This window comes from Numida meleagris, chromosome 1, assembly GCF_002078875.1.
Source record: "Numida meleagris isolate 19003 breed g44 Domestic line chromosome 1, NumMel1.0, whole genome shotgun sequence".
In the NCBI taxonomy this organism is placed as follows: domain Eukaryota; kingdom Metazoa; phylum Chordata; class Aves; order Galliformes; family Numididae; genus Numida; species Numida meleagris.
In genome coordinates this window covers 120,734,791-120,754,652 of record NC_034409.1, presented here as the reverse complement: position 1 = coordinate 120,754,652, position 19,862 = coordinate 120,734,791, and the positions used below count along the sequence as shown (strand labels likewise).

Genomic DNA, 19,862 nt, shown 5'->3' with positions numbered 1-19,862 from the left:
GTGGTATGGCTGTGTGTTTAAAAAAAGGTCCTGTTTAGTGAACTTAATTTTCTTTTATGACAAGATCACCCATGTCGTTGACAAAGGGAAGCCATCTAATGATATCTTTTTCAATTTTGTTGAAGTTTTCAATACTGTTTCTCACAGAATGGTTCTAGACAGAATGCCCAGCGTACAGCTAGACAAAAACATGATGTGATGTGTGAACAGTTACCTGACGGGTCGGGCCCAAAGTGTTGTAGTAAATGAAGTTGCATCAGGCTGGCAGCTGCTCACTAGTGGAGTTCCCCAGGGCTCCATTTTAGAGCCAGTTCTCTTTAATGTTTTCATAAATGACTTGGATGTAGGACTAGAAGGTGTTTTGAGCAAGTTTGCTGATGATACTAAATTGGGAAGAGCTGTTGACTCTGTTGAGGGTGGAGAGGCCTTGCAGAGACACCTTGACATATGAGAGGGCTGGGCAGTCACCAACAAGAGCAAGTGCTGAATTCTGCACCTGGGAAGGCGCAGGCCTAGATATATGTACAGACTGCAGAACTAGAGGCTGGAAAGCAGCCCTGTGGAAAGGAATCTGGGGGTTCAGGTTGATGGCAAGTTGAATGTGACCCAGCAGTGTGCCCTGGCAGCCCAAAGGGCCAACCCTACCCTGGGGTGCACCAGGCTCAGCACTGCCAGGTAAGGGGAGGGGTTCATGGCAGCTGCAGCTCCTCACAGGGAGCAGAGGGGCAGCGCTGAGCTCTGCTCTCTGTGACAGTGACAGGGCCCGAGGGAACGGCATGGAGCTGTGTCAGGGGAGGGGCAGCTGGGGGTTAGGGAAAGGGTCTGCACCAGAGGGTGGTGGGCACGGAATAGGCTGCCCACAGCAGTTAATACTTGTACAGCACCCTCAGTATTGCAAACTCGTCATTTTTAAGTAGTTTTCTGTGGTAATCCAGTACAAACAGGCATTCTCCCATTGCCTTCCTTCACAGTCACAATCAAACCTGATAACAGTTTTTAACTGTATTTGTTACAAAGCTAGACATTAAAAGATTAGAATATATTTATAAATTTTGTGAAACTCAGTAGTCAATAGAATTTCTGTTCCTGTTGGAAGAGCTGGAGTCCTTTGCTTTACCAAGGAGTTACTTTGTCTGTTTAAACTGCTAGCTCCTAGTCAGAACACAGATAGTTGCTAGGTTTTTGATTCTACCTTAAAGCCAGGCACAAAATAGTTCTGCTTCTTGCCTAGATTGCAGTCTGGGTCAAGGCAGAGGTCTGGAAGTACTGGTGGAAAGGAAAAAGAAAACATTGGGAGGCAAGGAGAATGAGGAGAACCAATTGTAATTATGGTTAGGAGACAAATGTATAGGAAACGAGGCTTTGCTTATTCCAGTGTTGGTAGAAAAAAACATGTCCAGGTTCAGTTTCACTTCACACCTAGTTCATGTTGATAAATGTGTGAAAATCTAGCACTTAACAGTTGGAGAAACTGAATGTGAAATCACAAATTATTTTATTTACTTTCTTGATTGTTTCACACCATCGGTTATTTTCACCTAACACAGTTCATTACTACTTCATTTTTTCCATCTGTGATTGTATCCACTCCACATGACTGAAAAGGTTTAGTACAAAACAGGTGTCCTGTGGTGTCATGTGCTGCTACGTATCAGTAATCTGCAGACGTGCAAGTGCCAAACGTTAGAAGCAATCATTCAGGCAAGTCATGCAGACTTTGCTCTTATTTCAAAAGGTGCGGTCTCAGTTTCACTATGCAAAGTACTGTTCCAGGCTGGAGTCTGTCAATAGGTTATGTTGTCTCTACCTAGACTGTGTAACTGCACAGGCTTAAAATGTTTGCCTGGATAAGATTGTGTGTTTTGGCTCAAATTGGCTCTAAAGAGTCAACCTGCAACCACACAGCGTGTGCACCAGCATGAGGGTAGAGATTACTGGAGTACAGGGAGCGTCAGAATCCCAAAACAAGAATAAAAAGGAAGCTTTGAAAAGTGAGATTCTTTTATGTTGTTGAAATCTTTTGTTCCTGATGGGAAAAAAAAATCTCTCAACTTCTCAAAGCAGAGACTATTGCTTTTCATATGATTGTTAGGTATATCCATGATGCTCCTCCACAAAGGGGCATGGCATTAGGGGGAATCCGAACAGACAAATGTATTCTGAATAAGGCTGAAGCCTGTGCTTGGTTTTAGGTTTGTTGTGGTTTTTTTTAATCATTATTTTTATTTTTTGTTTGTTTTCCCAGAAATTTGTATTTCCCAGAAATACTGATAAGTTCAGCTACTTCCTTCATCTTATGAATAGTAGCAATAAGGTATTAAATACCTTATTGCTGTAAGGTATTAAATACCCACATGCTGTTGGGGTGTGGCAGGCCTATCTTCTCTGAACAGCCTTTGAAGTTTAAGTAAGTACCTGCAAGACTTTTGTCTCTCAAGAAATCTAGAGCTAAATTAACAATGAAATTTGCACATTGTTCAATGTAAAAGCAAAGATATTATTCTGAGAAGTATTCTCCTAATCGGAGTTAATGAATGGGAGTTCATAGCTGCCTTAATGATAGCGCTCCTGGTTCCTGGAGATCACCTACGGTTAACTGTCCTGCTAAGGGCCTTTGGTTTTTCCCTCAACCATTTTCCTGTAGCACATTGCTATACTTCTGTTTGTTGTTTGGAAGTTTTCCTTCCTTTCCAAGACAAAAGGGAAACAGTGCACTTTTGTTGTTTATTTCATTTCAGTCTTCCGTGGTACGTACAAAAGAGAAGGTTAGTTTGTGGGTTTTTTTTTTCTGCTAGCAAAAAGAGGTTAGCTAGTCATTGGTAACTGCTGATAAGGAACAAATATGTTAAATTACGATCCTTCGGGGAGCATGCAGGGTGTAATGGCCCAGGTCATCGAGTGCATGGAAGATAAGGAGCGCTTTGATACTTGCTTGGGGGGGTCTGGCTTGCCACAGTGTGGTATTAGCAGAGCAATAGAGGCAGCTGACTTCATATCCCCTCATTTTATACTGCTGTGATTCAGACAGGAGGTGACAGAGTCATGTTTTATTGAGGCAAGGTCATCACTTGCCAGGATGGGACAAAGTCTCCTTGCCAGTTACGGATGGTAAAAAGCATTATTCACGAGCTGTACTACACGATGCAGAACATTCCGTTGCATGAAAACCCCCACTGTCCTCTGCTTGCCATTGTGCTGTTGATAGAACATGGCATAAAACCAACCCTCATTCTGCTCATGGGGCTGGCTGTGCAGGGTGTGTGGATGGAGACCTCAGGAAGAAGAGCCCACAGCATCCTGCCAAGGCAGGCCCAACCAGTGGTGTCAGCCAGCCCATAAGGAACAGGCCACACCAAAGCCAAGCCAGGGCCGTGGGTCTTGGGTAGGGGCCAGGCCTATGGTGCCATTGTGGACTGATGGCTCCAGCCAGGTCTGAAAACAGAGAGATTTTGGTGTGACTGGCCATGCTACATCTCTGACGGGCATTTCCTTCAACATGGTGTTGGGGTGTGGCAGGCCTATCTTCTTTGAACAGCCAGATCACCAGCAGTGCCCCTGGGTTTTCTGAGAGTGCTTTAGCAAGTACTTTTTGTAATAGATATGAATACCAGTAGCAGGGGAACTGAGGGAAAAAGGGCTTGCTTCTCTTCCTGACCCTCACGCACGTGTACACGTTTTAAGTTTAACCGTAAGAGTAGCTCCACTGATACCACAGAAAAACTGCTGGTACGATGGCACCATGCTCTCTTTCTACATTCTTTTGTGTTCCTATGTAAAAGAAATAAAGGTACACCTCACCGCAGAAGTATAAGAATTTTGTTCCTAACTCAAATTTTAAAACTTCTTCAAACATATCCAAATGCCTGAGAACCAGTGTTCTCTCAAGAACAATAAAGATGGTAGCTGCATCCCCAGAAGGTAAAAATTATTTCCTCCACTTCCAAAAGCTGGCTTTTTTTTTCAAGATCACAAAATAATGATCAGAACTTATGTCTTAGAATCATCATCATTTACAGATGCCATTTTCTGCCCACCCAGCGCTTCCTGGTGGTTTATTTCAGCCCTGGATGAAAGCAGATCCCAGAGAACAAGTCCTTAAACATTTTCATAGTCCAGCTTTGTTAAGTAAGAATGGCTCCAGTGTCATCAGATTTGCCTTTAGCATGGGTGCTGCTGGCAGTGGGAGGCATTTCCCTCTGATAACACGGAGACCTTGTTTCCCATTCCTTAGTACATCTGATCCAAACCCAGATGACTGTGCAAGCGGCGGATCCAGTCTGATTGCCTCTCCCTTGTGATCGAAAGCATGTGACGGCTGCTGGAGCAAAGTGGTGTTTCAAAGGCGGCTCATCCCTTAAGCCTATAATCACTTATTCCTCTTGATAATGCGGGGAACCTCTTTAAATACACTTAAATACATTTCTGCTCATTTCACAATTTGCCCTATCCTTGCAACACGTCGTAAGAGCGCAGAAAATACTCTTATCATCGGTTTCTTTAGATTTCTATCCCGCAGACAGCCACGCGGGCTTGATCCTGAGCCGCCCCAGGAACGGGTGCCTCCCTGTACGCAACCCACGGCAGCGCCCACCCCCGCTAACGGCACACAGCACGGCGGATGCCGCCACCGCCCCGCCCACGTGAGCGAGGACGCCCCTGAAGGGCGTGGGTCGCTCCCTCCCGCCCCTCCCCTCGTCCTGGCGGGGGCAGAGCCAAGCGGGGATCACGTGATCGGCCCGGCTTCCCCCCCCCCGCCTGCTCCGCCATGTTGTTTCTCAACGCCTGGCGGCGGCGCAGCTGGGTCTCGGTGCTGGCGGCGGCTTCCATCCGCGGGCAGGTAGCGGCCGTCTGGCGGGTGCAGAGGGACTTCGTGTTTCTGGGGGGGCGCGATGAGGCTGGTGCTCCTGGGATGGGGGCACGCTGTGCGGAGGGGTCTTCTGCCCCGGTAGCCTGAGGGGGGTGGGGGGGTCTCGCCGTTCGCCTTCGTCCCGTCCGGTTACAGCCGTCCGCTGGTGAGCCCCGGGCGGAGGGCGGCGGGCGGCGGGCTGTGCCCGGCGGCGGTGGGTGAGAGCCTGGCTCGGCTCGGCTCGGGCCGGGTGGCGTGAGCGGGATCCCGTGACTGCGGGCGCCTCGCCTGGGAAGCGGCCCGGGCGAAACGGCCGGTGTTGTCATGGGTCTCCCGCCTGCTTTTATCACTGCGGGGCGGTTGCGTGTGATGGGCTTTTGGGGGGGTGTCTTCTTGTGTGTCTGCTTTGTTTTGTTAGCAGCTTATAAGGTAAGTAGCTCTAATGGCAGTCTGAGGGAAGAGTTGTTCAGCGTGGATGCAAAATCCTTTTCTGTCACTTTTTATTTCTAGCTAAATGATAGTACAACTACCCTAAAGATCATCTAGAGGTGGTGGAGCTCAGTGGTCTTTAAGGTCCGTTCCAGCCTAAGCCATTCTGTGATTCTTCCGGTTCCATAGGACTAAAAGTTTATTTATTTCTCTTAAAATATTGTTCTTCTTGGTGCCCCCCAGTACAGGTAGTCTGGCTTGGTACAGAGCGGCCCACTTACTCCCTTAGGGATGGGCTTTGCCCACATATTGGGAAGAACATGAACTCACAGTGTAGCCTGGGCCAACAGAGTCAGCTATTGCTAAGGATCTCTGGAGGAAAAGGCAAACTAACATACAGGAGAGAGGAGCACAGATGAGCAGCATTAGATAGCGGCTTGGTAAGTTACTGACAGAGAGAGAGCAGTAACAGAATTGGGTTGCAAGGAGGGAGTCAGTTAATGTGATCTCATGAATTCCTAGAGATGCTGGCCCAAGTAACTCCTAAGGTGGCTTTATAGTAGGCCGAAAGTCAATAATATTATAACATAATATTTAAACTAGGAGATGCTTACTTGTGAGCTTCTGATAAATGGTTGGGTTTTTTTTTTTTTTTTTTCAAATTTAATCAGGGTTGTCAAGTTTGCTTGTTCTGCTTTGAAGTGAGGAATGAGGTGGAAGGTGAAGGCTGCGTCTATACCAGGCATTTCTCCTGTCAAGTGTTTCTGGTCCACTTTGTGGTTAGATGTAAGTTACAGTCACTAAAATGATTCTGGCAGTAGGCCTGGGATGATTTCATGATCCAAGGGTTATGCAGGCTGAAGGATTCCTGTTCTTGGCTGCTGCCTCCTCCATTGTCCTGTGTCATTCCAGGCAACTGCTGGAACTCAAGTGCTGAACTGCACAGGAGTTACAAGTAACCTTACGAAGAAACAAAGAGTACAACAAGAAACAAAGAGTGCAACTTTTTGGGCATGCAAATGAGTAGCAACAGATTAATGTCAATCCATTTTGCGCCGTCTTCCTATTACAAATTATTATAAATAAACTTCAGTGTTATTCTGATGCTAGATAAACTGTCCAGGCTGCTGATGACTAGAGACAGTTGTCAGATAACTTGTCCTCAAGTTAATTTGTCCACCAGAAAATGTAAGCTGCCATCACGTTGCAAAAGTGCAGTCATAGATGAAGGAAGGAAGACCTGTAGGGTGATTGGGATCTCAGCGGGTCAGGCCATGTGACTGGAGGGTGGCCTGCTTTCCAGAGAATTGGGCTGCTGTCAAGTGCCCCACCGTAAAGGGTATTTCTGAACCATAGCTTTTACGTGGGTTTTTTTGGAGGAGAAGGTCAGTTTGAAGACTGTCTTGTGGTCAAACCTGCAATGCATTGAGAAGTACACAGCTTTGGAGGATCTTGACTTCATCTCTGTTCCTCTCTGAATTTTAAAGTAAAATATTTCAAGGTGAGGCAGACTTGTGGCCTCTTACCCACTGGAAAACAGTTCTTATACTGCTTAATTGTCTGGAGTGTAAATAAAGCAGTAGCCTTTAAATACATGGACAAGGATTCTTTAGCAAGTGGGGGAAAAGGGAGCAAACTTGCTTCTGTTGCTTTCTTTTCAGCTTTCTGGCAACTTGCAGATTTGCAATAGGTGATAAAGCTGTGCTGTAGTGTTTGAGGTCTAAGACAAGAGCAAGTGTTAACCTAGTTTTTAACACTTTATTCCGGATCCTGCCCGTGACCTTACAGCTCTGCAAGTTTTTGTGATTTTTTTTTTTCCCAGATGTTTTGCAGAGAGGCAATTTGTCATTTTTTAATGAGCCATTGTAACTAAAATAGGAGACAGGTTTTCTTTCTATATTAATGTGATAAATACTGCAAACACTGTAAGAAAAAATGATGGATGGAGTAAGTGTATATTGTTATTGTGGGGTGGGTTTTTTTGTCTGACAACATACTTGAAGTGTTCTCTTTTTAAACCAGTCATCCTTTCTGGTTTAATAAAAGAAGGTGGCTTAGTAATGTTGATTCTGAAGGGGCTTCAGAGCTGAAATGGGTATGTTGTATATGTGTAAAGTTGGGGTTAGGAGATTATGAAACATTGTCACTGTGACTGTTACATCAGTCACACTGGAGGTGCTAATTTTGCCTGTCAGTAACTGAGATGGTGTTTTGTCTTAGATGTTTATCAAAGATGACTTTTCTTCTCTCTGAAGATTTGGCTGAAAGCGTATGAGGCTCTAAATAAGCATGATCAGGTGGAAGCAACTTGAGTGCTGTTGGCCAGAACTTGACTTCAGCGCTTCTTTCAGCTGTTGGCACTCTTTGGTATATGCAAATCATCTTCAGTCTATTAACTAGTCTTCATAACAAAAGTAACTTTGAATGTTGTTATGATTTTCTAGACCCAAACCATGACTTTGAGTGTTGCCTCCACACCAAAGTGCTGAAAGAGGTAATTACACTCAAAAATAAAAGGCAGTCAAGCAGTTACCATGGAATTAAGTAAATCAAGGTAAAACACCATTGCCTGGTCTAATACTCGTAAGCTCTGAAGGGTTAGAAATTGAAGACTTCTTGTAATGCGTACGGGTTTCGTTTTATGAAATAGCCTGTAACTTTCTATCTTGCCAGCAAGTGTTTGGACTGCTAATGAAAATCTTTCAAACGTGTAATTCAGTTTAAAAGGGGGATTCCAGGAGGGGAATAACTAAATTACTTCTAAAAGAAGTGACATTTAGTAGAAACTGTTCCCTGCCTTAACAGTAATGAAGTCAGTGGTCTAAGAGCTGATGACCTTCGAAGGTGGAGGAGGAAATTCAGAAATGGTTACCAAAATGCACCACAGTGGGGCTGCTTCTTATTTGTTTGTTCTGGACTTCTTGTTTGGCACTGAGTACTGAAATAAGATGGAAAAGTGAAGGACAAATCTGTTTGTAGACTGTTCTGTGTACTAGGCTGAGACTGCTTTTCTATTAAAATAATGGTGCAGCTCAGTATGTTGAAGTTACTGGAACAAATACCTATTTGTAGTTCTGTGGTGTCTTGCAGTTCCTGACGTTGGTTGAAATAATCAGATGCGTGTTGGATACTAAGTTTTTTATTTTATTTTCAGATGCTGAATGATGATTTAAACTGAACAGCTAAGGTAAGAAACCTTCAAGAATATCGTATCAGATACAGACTCTTCCAAAGGCATTGTCAAAAATCTATCGCTCACATAAGTTCAAAGTACATGATAGGAGAGATAACATTAATTCTCCATGCCTCTGGAGGATTGTGTGGTGTGTGTGTGTGTTTTTTTTTTCTGGAGTGTTAGGGCCTTGTTACTTGGAAAAACAAAACCCACAACAGTTTAAAGCTGTTTACGAAATCTTACTTTGTTCAAGTGGAAAAAATCTTGTAGCCTACTGTACTGGAAACTGCCATCCAGCTTCTGCAGATACTTTAAATTGTGCAGTCAGTCAGTGGGGCTACCTAGTAGTCTCTTACAGTGTATAAAGTCTCTGCTACTTTGAAACAAAATTGCTTCTTAATGCCTTTAAGTATGTTTCTTTGGAGGTTCAAATGGGTAATCCCAAATGGCTGAAAAGATGCCTTGTTGTTGTTCAGACTAAAAAGTTTGCAAAAACGTTAAGCCTTAGTGTAGTGGCTTCTGTTTCTGTAAACTAAATGTTCTGAGAAGTGAAGTTGAAGGCAACTTCATGTGGAGATGCTTGTTTGTTGGTCCTGGGGAAACTATTTCTGTGGCCTTGGTGCAGAAGTAGCAGTGTATTAATAGTGTTCACTGAAGTGGAAAAATGGGGAAACATTCAGTGTCCTCTGTTCTCATGAATGCACGATTTATTAAGAAGTTGGTACTGTATAATAGAGTAGCTCAAATAATGTATTTGTTAGTTAGGGAGACTAGTGAACACCTGTGGCATTTTAAAGCTTTCGGCATGAACCTGGAACTTAGGTGCTGGTAGTCCTGTGACTCCAAGAAGGCTGTTCACATTTGTAACATGGTGTGTGTTCATAGCCCGAGCTGTAGCGATTACCCCATAGCTCTGTGAAAGGTAACTGAACCGTCCATTTGTAATTCTTAAGCAATTTTAATATTATTGTGATACAAACCTGTACAAATGCAAAGGATTTATAAATATTGTTTTTCATTATGCAGTATAATTGAATAAAATCAGTTCCTCTGAACAGATTTTTAATGGAAGCAGCTATTCCTCCTTGGAAGTTCCTTGCATTGAGGCCTCAGCTGCTCTCAAACTGTAAAGTATTTCTTATGCTCTACTGTAGATTGTTACACATTCAAAGATGGGGAGCTAAAGATGAAAGAATTCCTGGCATTTCTTGTTCCTAACGTAGGCCTTGATTCAGAGGCAGCACACAGTCATATGACTTTATACCGGCTTGTATCGGGTATTAATTCCATAATTGTGTTTCGTGGGTGATGTATATGCCAGCAACACTAATTACAACTAGCAAGACCACATTCCTTCCTTCAGAGGAGGAGACAGACCAAGCTACTTGTGACCTCCTTGCATTTTAAATAGACACCATTTTTACAAAAGCCTGTTATGGCTGAGCTACTTTAAGTTCTTAGAGTGTCCGGTTGGTACAGGAACGGCAGTTCTCCTCCTACCAAAACTTACATTTGGGCTCTTAGAACCGAAACTTTACCTGCAAGCAATTAAAATAATTGTTAATAGCATCAGCTGACACTAATGTAATAGAGGGTGAACCATGGGCTGGCACAAAATGCGAATGATGTAACTGCTTTAAATAAATAAACTCCTGAACACTGAAATCTCGCAGTGAAAGCTGAATTGGTGCCACTAATCCACGATCCCTTTGCTGGCAGCCAGACTCTTCACTAGCACTGCCAAGGTGTTTGACAGTTTTACCATGGGGAGTCTGCACAAACTAACTGAGCTGGCATTGTAGACTCATCCTGAGTAGCTGGCATCTTGAGTACCACTGGAAGTAGCAGCAATGAGTTTGCTTTTGTAAGTAGTTGTAATAGAAGTATTCCATGCACTGCAGCTGCCTTACAAGGAGAGAAACACTGAATGTTAGTATGAATGCTGTGACAAAAGCCAGTCACAGGACTTCACAAGTTCTGTAATTTGGTTTTAGTTAGTTCTGTAGACCACAGCATTCACTGTGAATCCATTTCAAATTCATTATCGATTGCAAAAGTCATGCTGCGGTCTGTGGAAGAGATGACGGTTAAACACGTTGTATTCTTGAGTGGATGTTGTTATTATGAGTACCTACTCTTTGTCTGTATTGCATAGTCATCCTGTTTTTGTGCATGATATTGGTGGACTTCTAACAAACTTTCCATATAAGTATAAAACTTTTTGCTCGCTACTTCCCTTTTTAACAGTTTTCTTAACCTTTCCAGGTCTAGGAAACCAGGAGGATCTATTCCCTTAACAATGGCAGCAAAATCATCACTCCTTAAAGTAATACTGCTGGGAGATGGTGGAGTTGGGAAGAGTTCCCTTATGAATAGATATGTCACCAACAAGTTTGATGCACAGCTGTTTCATACAATAGGTGTGGAGTTCTTAAACAAAGATTTGGAAGTGGATGGACACTTTGTCACTCTGCAGATATGGGACACGGCGGGTCAGGAACGTTTTAGGAGCCTGCGGACTCCTTTCTACAGAGGTTCTGACTGTTGCCTGCTTACCTTCAGCGTGGACGACTCTCAAAGCTTCCAAAACTTAAGCAACTGGAAGAAAGAATTCATTTATTACGCAGATGTCAAGGAGCCTGAAAGTTTTCCGTTTGTGATACTGGGTAACAAAGTTGATATAAATGAGAGGCAGGTGTCTACAGAAGAAGCCCAAGACTGGTGCAGGAATAATGGTAATCATCCCTATTTTGAAACCAGTGCAAAAGATGCCACTAACGTCGCAGCAGCCTTTGAAGAAGCAGTTAGAAGAGTTCTAGCCTCTGAAGATAGATCCGATCATTTTATTCAAACAGATACAGTAAACCTTCATCGGAAACCGAAACCCAGTTCATCTTGCTGTTGACTGATTTTTTTTTTTTTTTTGCCAAATTACTTTTGACTAGCTTACTCTGTAAGAGGATGGGAAAGATGTAGATAAAATAACAAATGGGTTCCGCTCTAATACTGAAGTTGTAAGACTCTGCTGCTTTCCTGAGGGAGCAAAACAAATTTCCATTTGTGAGTGACCCATTATTGAATTAGTGACACTTTCTATCTAGGAAGGTGTCGAGTAAAAATGTTAATATAAGAATGTAATTTGCCAACTCTAAATGATAAATACTTTGAATATAATTAAAACTTGAAGTTCTAGAAGCACTACTTCGGGGAAACTGTTCTGGAATTCGGATACGAAGAGACTTTTATATGTATGTATATTTTTATGAAATTAGCATTCCATTTTTGTTTCACTAGAGCTCGGTTTCTTAACAATGCTAGATATTAAACTTTAGTCTCACTACATTCCTTTTGATGTGAGTGGTACTTCATCTCTAATGCGCTTACCACAAGTTAACGTAAATTACCTTCAGGTTTTCTGTAATTGTGTATGTCGCTATCATTTGTGTAGGTTTTTAAGTAGGGAAATGAATTTCCTACATATTTAATGTCCATCTTCCTTTTGTTTACTGTTCTAATGCCGTACTAATTTTTTCCAGCAGTTCAATGCGAAATGTGATTATTTCTTTTAATACATGTCTTCCCCTTAAGTCCCATTCTGTCATGTTTCTGATCAATCAGGTAAAAAAGAAATCTGGATGAACGAAGTATTTTTCATAACTAAAAATGGTTATATGTACTTTATTCGGTCAGCTTTAGTAACACTTGGAAATTTGCTATAATGCGGATCACTTCAAGAAAGCTTTTAGTATACAGCCTTAAAGTTCTGACCCTATTGTTCCTGTTTGCCTGAGCTATGAATGTGTTTGTGATCTCTGTACTGTGAAACTAAGGATTTGCAATACATAGGGAACTCAGGAAGCTCTTATAGCAGGTAGTGACAGCTCTCCACTCCAGTACGAGTAGATACTTATAGCTAATATTTGAGCCAAACTTGATGCTTATTTAATATGCCATCGCAGGGTAGAGACTTAAACTTTGATATTACTGTACTCATGAACTGACAGTGAACAGAAACAAGTCTCATGTTTAATGGATGATCTTTCTGCAGTGTTGCAGATGAAGCCACGGAACGTGTATGTGAAGCTCTCCATTGCTGTCCCGTGGTAGAATACTTGTATGAGAAGTTCTTGAAAGTTGGCTCTCAGAGTACTCAATATCCTTTTAATAGCTAACTTGATAATGCACTATTGCTTCAATGTGTAATCTGACTACAAGCATGCCTGTTAGCGTACACATTGTAGACCTCAGAAGGAAGTCAAAGGCCTACAGGACGGGCCGTGTTTTTCACTAAACTACAGACTCTGCTTTCTGTACTGCAACCTTTTTGTTGTAATAGAGAAGCTTTTCTTGATAATGCAGTAACAGCAAGAGTCTTCTCTTAATGTGTTTGCTTTGTACCGGATGTTATTTAGAAGTAAAGCTTGCAAAACAAACTTCTTGTTGCTCTTACACGCTCTTCTCAATATTTTGTATGCTTGTTTGAACCTGTTCGCGACCACGTTTACTCCACAGATCTGCTGCTCCTCCTTCAAAGTGATATTTTTACAAATTCTACATTCAAGGTTTACTTCATTCTTAGCGTCCTGTACGTGCAGCGACAGAGTTGTGTTTTAAGCTTCAGTCACTGAACTGCTGAATACAGACTGACCTGCTGCTTTTGTGGTATTTAGATTTATAGTGAGTGAATGAAAGAGCTGAGGAAAGAAAGAAGATAAGCTAGTTTCTTCCTAACTTTAAACAGGGAGAGCAAAGAGCTTTAAAAACTAAGGTTGCTTACGTGAAGGACCACTAAACTGCTGATATGAAATGAAGTACTTAAAGCTTCCTTGAACCTTAATTTTTGCAGAAGTGAGATTGGGACAAAATAGTAGATGAAGTTACCACTTGAGTACTATAAATAAAACTTCAATAATAAAATCTATAAAAGAGGAAACAAGGATGAGAACCAAGTGGAGTAGTTTCTTTTGTGCTTAGTAGCTCACTGCTGTTTTCTCCTGTTTCTCCTGCCATTTCCATGTAATGTCATGATTACCCAGCCTCCCTCTGAGAAGCAGAATTACTGAATTAAACATAATACAGTAAGTGTAGTGTGCCATGAGAAGCACAACTGTGCACCAATTACAAAAGTGATTCAAGAGGTTTACATGCTATAGTGAATAAGACTGCAGTCTATGTAGAAGTCAGGCTTTGGTGTGGCAGGGAGGCTGCCACATATGTGGAAGAAGTGGCAATTGTACGACAAGCAGATTTGTATTGTACCAAAATATCTTTGTCATACTTAGCAAAAATTGTACATGTTTCAATTCTCTGGTTCATTTCAGATTGAGTATTAGGGGATCCTGTTAGTAACATTTTGGGTGCTGTATAAATAAGAATGCTTCAACCATGTTTGGTCATTTCATCTAAATGTCTATCTAAAAAACAGTTTACATGAGCTTACATGACACGGTCAAAATGCTCTATGATGCAGGTGTTAGAAAATAGTACTGCCAAGGCAAGTATTCCCACCTTCCCTTAGTGCTTCACCAGTAGCACTGCCCCTGTCATCTGCTCTTCTCTTCAAGTAAGAGAATTCTTCTCATTTGAAGTACAGTCAACAGGCATCCATGCTGCATTATTCCACAGTTTATTTAAGGTACATATCACATTCTATGTAGTACAATGTTGCTTTTCTCAGGGAATATTTCACAGAGATGCTTCAGCAGTATGTGTACATTACAAAGAAATAATGACTGGTTATACGTAACGCACCTATGTATGCGGTCCCTTTAGTTACACAGATCACACAAAATGAACTTTTTTTTAAGAATAGTGTGCCACTTCCTTTGTAAATTACTGATCAGACACTGCACAAAGAAACAGGTTTTGTAAAAGACTGAAATCAACCAAAATATCAGATCTGTGTATGCTAAATGACCCCTTTCAAAAAAGTCAGTATTTTGAAATGAAGTAAGTTTTGGAAAAAAATACATAACCACATTTTACAATGACGTTGTAGCCAAAGGGGCCCAACAAAGTCCTTCTGAAACCTTACGAGAGAGGTGTGAAGATCCCAGTGTAAATAAATACATTTTCAAAAGGGGCATTTCAGCACTTGCAGAGCTAATGGAAAGATGTGGGTTTAAACATCGAAGTTTAGTTGTTGGTTTGGGGTTTTTTTGCCTTTTGCTCACATTCAATCACAACAGATGTCTTCTGTGTTTAGATCAGATTGTCCTCTCACCCTGTGTAAGAGGCTTACCTTTTGCATATGCACCTTCTGCCATGCCTCACTTTGTACTTATTCAGCCCAGACGTTGTTACACTTAGTTTTCCTAAGACATAAGCTCCTTAATACACATTTTTTAACCAGAGAATCTGGCTGTTTTATCTACATCAACAAGGAAAAAAAAGCTGCTTCAGCATCCAGTTTGTCAGTCTTCAGGAAGACGGATATCCAACATGCTGAGAACTAACCACAACTACAGTTCAAATCGGGAAAGTATGAAAGAGGACTCAGTCGGGGAAGTTATTTATTCAGCTCAAAAGGTGTTTCTTCCCAAGGAACTGCACTTTCCTTTCAAAGGCACTGGATCGAATTGGTGAATTGAGTTCATAAAATGGGTTCATTGCAAACTGTGGAAAGAAGAAAATCTCGTCAATAAGCACAATGCCCAGAAATGTTATTTCAAATGACAACTACAATTAGCCTTCACTCTTACTAGCGCCACTGAAAAGCATGGGAAGTCCTCCTAGGAAGTCACGGACTTTCAAGGCTGCTGCATTCTGCCCGACACGTGTACACAGCTACCTCTTAAGAAGAGCTTCTAAGAACAAATCCATTCTGACACTGATGAAAATCTGTTGTAGAAATTAGCATCTTTTGAGTCCCTGGAGGAATCTGATGGTGTCGGTGTTTGCAACTGCCCCATCTAGTGGCGATCCAGCCAGGCTGTGACAACACACACTGCTACTTGTCCTGAAGAGAGAAGCGCTTTGCGCACTCCTGTGTAACAGCCCTTTGCTTTCACTATCACCATTAATAACACAACACTGCCCAAAAACCACTGGACTGAAATGAAATTCTGGAGGAGCACAGTCTATAGCAATTTGGAGAGATCTATTATATTGTATAGAAAACACAGCCTCCATGGCACATGTTATCAGTTCTGGCTGATGTGGACAGTAGGGATGCTCTTCCACTCACACGGGCACCCCCCTAAGAAAACACATTAACACAGCACATTGAGAAGTACTGCTGTGAAACTGTCAGAAGTGGGTGCTTACCTTTATATACAAGTCATATACATCGTTAAAGAAGTTCTTAATTCCATCTTCTTGCCTTACATCATGAAGCATTATAAATCTCATATGTAGAACAATTAAGGAAAATATAACTTTCCCAATGAAAAGAGACAATCTTTAGCATATCCCAAAATAGGTACTTTCACCTAATTCTGCATATTCCTAAAGTATTTAGCTGTATGCTAACTAGAAATGAACACGCATTTAAAGAACGAACTGAAACAATAATATTTAGAAAGCATTATTTAAAATTCCCATATGTGAAAGCAGAATCACCTTTCTTTGGAAGATTATTCTTTTTAAAGCTAGAAAATTTGGAACGTGAGTGATATTCTCAGTATCTTTCCCATACATCCCTGGAATTAAAATGTAACTTGCTACGTATAACAAATGTTTCACAACACATACTCTTTGGGTCCAGCTGCACAGACTATCAAGCCTTGACACTGTATTTTCAATATGTGCACAACTGACATCAAGTACATTTCTCTCTTCTCCTCTTTTAACACTACCAAAGGAATGTAAGCAGAGAACCATAAAGGCCTGCTCAGAGCCCCTCACATAACTCTGCTTTCATTCTTTTTTCCCCTCCACCCTATGAACTCCACGATTCATTAGGCTGTTTCGGGTCCTCCAAAAGGAAAAATCTTTCCAGCTAGTTCCAATTTGAAATAACTGCTGTGCCCCCTAACTCACTTCATCCTTCATCTCCACTTCAGGCTGAGAACTCCAACAATTATAACGGTGAACAGCCAGAGAAATCTGTTCCAAAGTCATTCCAGTTGATTTATCACTTTCTGACAAAAGGCTCAATAAATACCCAGAAAGAGAAGAGGAAAGGATATGTCCAGCCGTGACAAAAGCAGAAACAAACCATTCATTAAACTTGTCCACAGTCTTCAGATACATGTTGTTAGAAAGCCACATGTTCTCATCTACTAGGTCAAGAGCAGCGTGGGCGATGAACTGGTTGAGATGGCGATGATCATCCTAACACATTTCCAGAAGACAGAGGGTTAGTAATTCAGTAAAGGGAGTTAAATATAAACAATAATTTGCTCGAGCTGGTAAAAAACTAGTACTCAAGTTACATGAAGCTCTATATACCCTTCTTTGCTGCCACAGGTGCCATGCTGTAAAGAAATGAGACCAACACATATTGTTATGACACTTGGACTCAAAGGAAAGAAAAGAGCATAATAAAATGGTCATCATAAAAATAGTCTTGATAGCAGCAAAACCAATAAAGACTGCATTTTTAGCTCATGGATGAATACAAATGTAGATTCTTTCCTTCACCAATGTGTTATCTCCCCTTGCAAACTTATTCTACAACAGAGGTCCTGGTGAAAGCCTTATTCTCTGCTCTCCAGTCATGTATTCTTGAGAACCTGCCCAAAAACGACCATTTCTTGGACCATAACCTCTATGTCAAATTTGTCTGAAATTAAGCAATGGGTTACTATGTGTTGGAGAACAGATGAGGAAAGCAGAGACGCACAGAGGATAGATATGCTGATAACATTATAACTACATATTCTGTTTTATCCAGGCTATTTGCCTAGAAACATTGGACTTTATTGTACTGGGGGGGGAGGGGTTCTTTCTCCTAAGAACCTAGTATGGAAAAGCATCCTGCATCTGGTATTAAATGTACGCTTGCAGATGTAAGTTGCAAGCGTGTAACAAAGACAAATGCCCTTCACTGTATAATCACAGCATTCAGCCCTAACACTCTGAGAGCTGTGTGGGGAAAGACTCATTTACTTTGTATATCATCTAGAACACTGAGTGAGGGACATCTGCTAAGAAAAAAAACATGGGACAAAACAATCCTGTAAGCTCCTATTAGATGGAACCACAGGTAGCCTTGCAGTTTCTTGTAATGCAGAGGCGTTGTTAATACTGCTCACACCTCTCAGGGCGCTGTGGTTTTCCCCCAGGTTTGGCTCAGCAGGGTAACAGCCTCACCAGTTCCACACCCAGCAAGAAACTGAGCAGTGAAGGTTCAAGTGTCAAGCTTGCACAGGGCTGCACGTGCAACCATTTGCTTCAGGAGCCCATGCACACTCTTTACAGAGTGTGTCTCAGGAATGGAAGCAAAGGTTGCTGAAACATATGAATATATCAGTATCAACTTGTTTTTCAGTGCACATCAAGCTTAGATTCTCTCTTAGGGGAAAATTTAGTCCCACAACCTGAGGCAGACAAGAATCTTACCCAAGTTGTGGTATTTCTGTCAGCAGCAACTAGAAGAATATTTTTCTATTATCTGACACATCCTCACACAAAATCTAGACGGAATAGTCTTATTCTTCATCTTTTGTGGTACACCAATACAGAACAGAGGTGACAGCATAAACCTCTTTTGTGGGACAGGCTCAGAAAGGCACTCCTGCTCTGAAGCCTGCTTTGTCCTTGATGTAGTACCACAAAGGAGAGACTTGTTCTTTTCCCACTGGAAACACTGCATGTTGAGCAGTCTTACATTTCTCATATTCTCAAGCATATTTGTTGCTACACCTCAATGTGAGTGCATCAGATTAAGATGACTTAAAACTATTTCCTATGGCATGAACAATTTTGTGAAGAACTGAATAGAGCTTTTCAAATTCGTCCCTTCCTTTACCTTACTGGGTACAGATGCCTTCAAATAGAGACGCTAAGTAGCATTATATAATGAACGGGTGTTATAAAAGCAGTGAGAGCAATGACTGAAGCGTGAGAGGGGCTGCTCCAAAAGTAATGCCTCCTATTTTATTCTGTTGGCCAACAACACCAGACATAGAAGATGGTAGAGGCTGCATCTTCCCACCAATATCGCATTACGTGTTGCTGCCATGTGACAGATGGCAGCAGAGGGACAGTGACACAACGGCGTCTGACATGGAAGTGTGTATGAAGGAAAGGGGTGTCACTGAATTCTTCCACGCAGAAAAAATGGCACCCACTTGACCTTAATCACTGACACTTGCTGAACGTTTCTGGAGACCAAACAGTGGATGAAAGCAAAGTGAGGGGTGCGTGATGCACTTCAGCAGTGCTGACAGTGGGCCACCTCCCCTGGCGCAGACTGTTACATGTATGGCATGCAGGCTCTTGTTCATTGCTGGCAAAAAGGCATAGCTAATGATGATGACTACGCTGAAAAAGACTGTTCCGTAGCTGAGAATTTGCTCTATCAAACAGAGCTATTATACTCTTTGCATTGGTTGTAATTTCCATGGAAATAAGCAGGAGGCATGACTTTTGCAGCGGCCTACGTATATTCTTCACAGTGCAGCATCAATTATTTAAGGAAATCATACTTTATGAAGAACAAGCACAATCCAGGAAATAAATATTAGAAGACCTAAGCACCCCAGAATCCTACCCCCTGTTACAAAAAGAAAACATTGGATACTGTGTGATAATACTTCCTACAACACGTTGGCCGCGTTTCTAACACGGTGCGAGATCACCAGAGCACACACCAGGGGTTACGACAGGAAAAACCACACCTTGGACTCCGCTTTTCCGGGAGGCAGGAATTCCATCTCAAACACGGGGTTGTCATGATGGCCAACTATCACGAAGTAGAAGCTTCCCGACATTCTTCAGGACAGCGTGCCTGAGGAGAAAAGACAGAGAGGGGGAGCGGGAGGCGGATCTAGACGCCACGTACTTGAGAACCGCGCGGCGCGCCGCTCGCCGGGAGCACAGACCGCGGCGTGGCACCTCGGCCTCGCAGGACCCGTCCCCGCGGGGCTGCAGGCACCGCAGGGCGGACAGTTGCAGCCCTCCCCTCCCTTCTCCGGCCGCGTCCGGCGCCTCACCCCGCGCCGCCGCCCCGTGACGCCTGACAGCGGCCGCCCGGAAGCGCCGTGCGCTGCCCGCCCCATCCGGTGACGGGGCTTGGATCAGGCGCTGTGCCGTCGTGCGGGATGGCTGCGGGGCAGAGGGAGGCACTGTCGCAGGAGGAGCTGCGGAAAAGGCTCTGTCAGACCTTTAAGAACCGAGGCGTGCTGGACACGCTCAAGGTGTGTGTGGCTTGGCAGCGGGCGCTGCCCGTGATTCGCCGTAACGTTGTAAGCGGTGACATTCTGCGCTGAATAAAGCTCAGAACGATTGAATGTCCCGAGTTGGACG

The 19,862-nt window shown here is 42.7% G+C and overlaps 3 protein-coding genes across 10 annotated transcripts in view; 2 read left to right on the top strand and 1 right to left on the bottom strand.

The window, feature by feature from the left end:
- Positions 4,695-12,899, top strand: RAB9A (RAB9A, member RAS oncogene family). 6 transcript variants are annotated; one of them, XM_021410415.1, is made up of 4 exons: positions 4,738-4,837; positions 5,947-6,061; positions 8,430-8,462; positions 10,716-12,899. In XM_021410415.1, the coding sequence occupies exon 4, from the start codon at positions 10,750-10,752 to the stop codon at positions 11,353-11,355; it is 606 nt and encodes a 201-aa protein (XP_021266090.1). In that variant the 5' UTR covers positions 4,738-4,837; positions 5,947-6,061; positions 8,430-8,462; positions 10,716-10,749; the 3' UTR covers positions 11,356-12,899. The 6 variants fall into 6 exon arrangements, with proteins under 6 accessions (XP_021266073.1, XP_021266086.1, XP_021266090.1 ...); XM_021410398.1 differs by lacking the exon at positions 5,947-6,061 and having other exon boundaries at positions 4,695-4,837; XM_021410411.1 differs by lacking the exon at positions 5,947-6,061 and having other exon boundaries at positions 4,716-4,833.
- TRAPPC2 (trafficking protein particle complex 2) lies at positions 14,058-19,645 on the bottom strand. 2 transcript variants are annotated; one of them, XM_021410443.1, is made up of 5 exons: positions 19,550-19,645; positions 19,235-19,344; positions 16,580-16,724; positions 15,717-15,802; positions 14,058-15,065 (listed from the first exon to the last, which is right to left on the bottom strand). In XM_021410443.1, exons 2-5 carry the CDS (start codon positions 19,325-19,327, stop codon positions 14,967-14,969), a joined length of 423 nt encoding a protein of 140 aa, XP_021266118.1. In that variant the 5' UTR covers positions 19,328-19,344; positions 19,550-19,645; the 3' UTR covers positions 14,058-14,966. The 2 variants fall into 2 exon arrangements, with proteins under 2 accessions (XP_021266118.1, XP_021266122.1); XM_021410447.1 differs by having other exon boundaries at positions 19,452-19,589.
- OFD1 (OFD1, centriole and centriolar satellite protein) overlaps positions 19,590-19,862 on the top strand; it is a 28,701-nt gene continuing 28,428 nt past the window's right edge. Inside the window, exon 1 of one of the 2 annotated variants that reach the window (XM_021410284.1) lies at positions 19,590-19,753. In XM_021410284.1, the coding sequence (XP_021265959.1) occupies positions 19,658-19,753 (96 nt within the window). In that variant the 5' untranslated portion in view covers positions 19,590-19,657. The remainder of the gene's footprint in view (positions 19,754-19,862) is intronic. The other variant, XM_021410291.1, reaches the window with a different exon arrangement.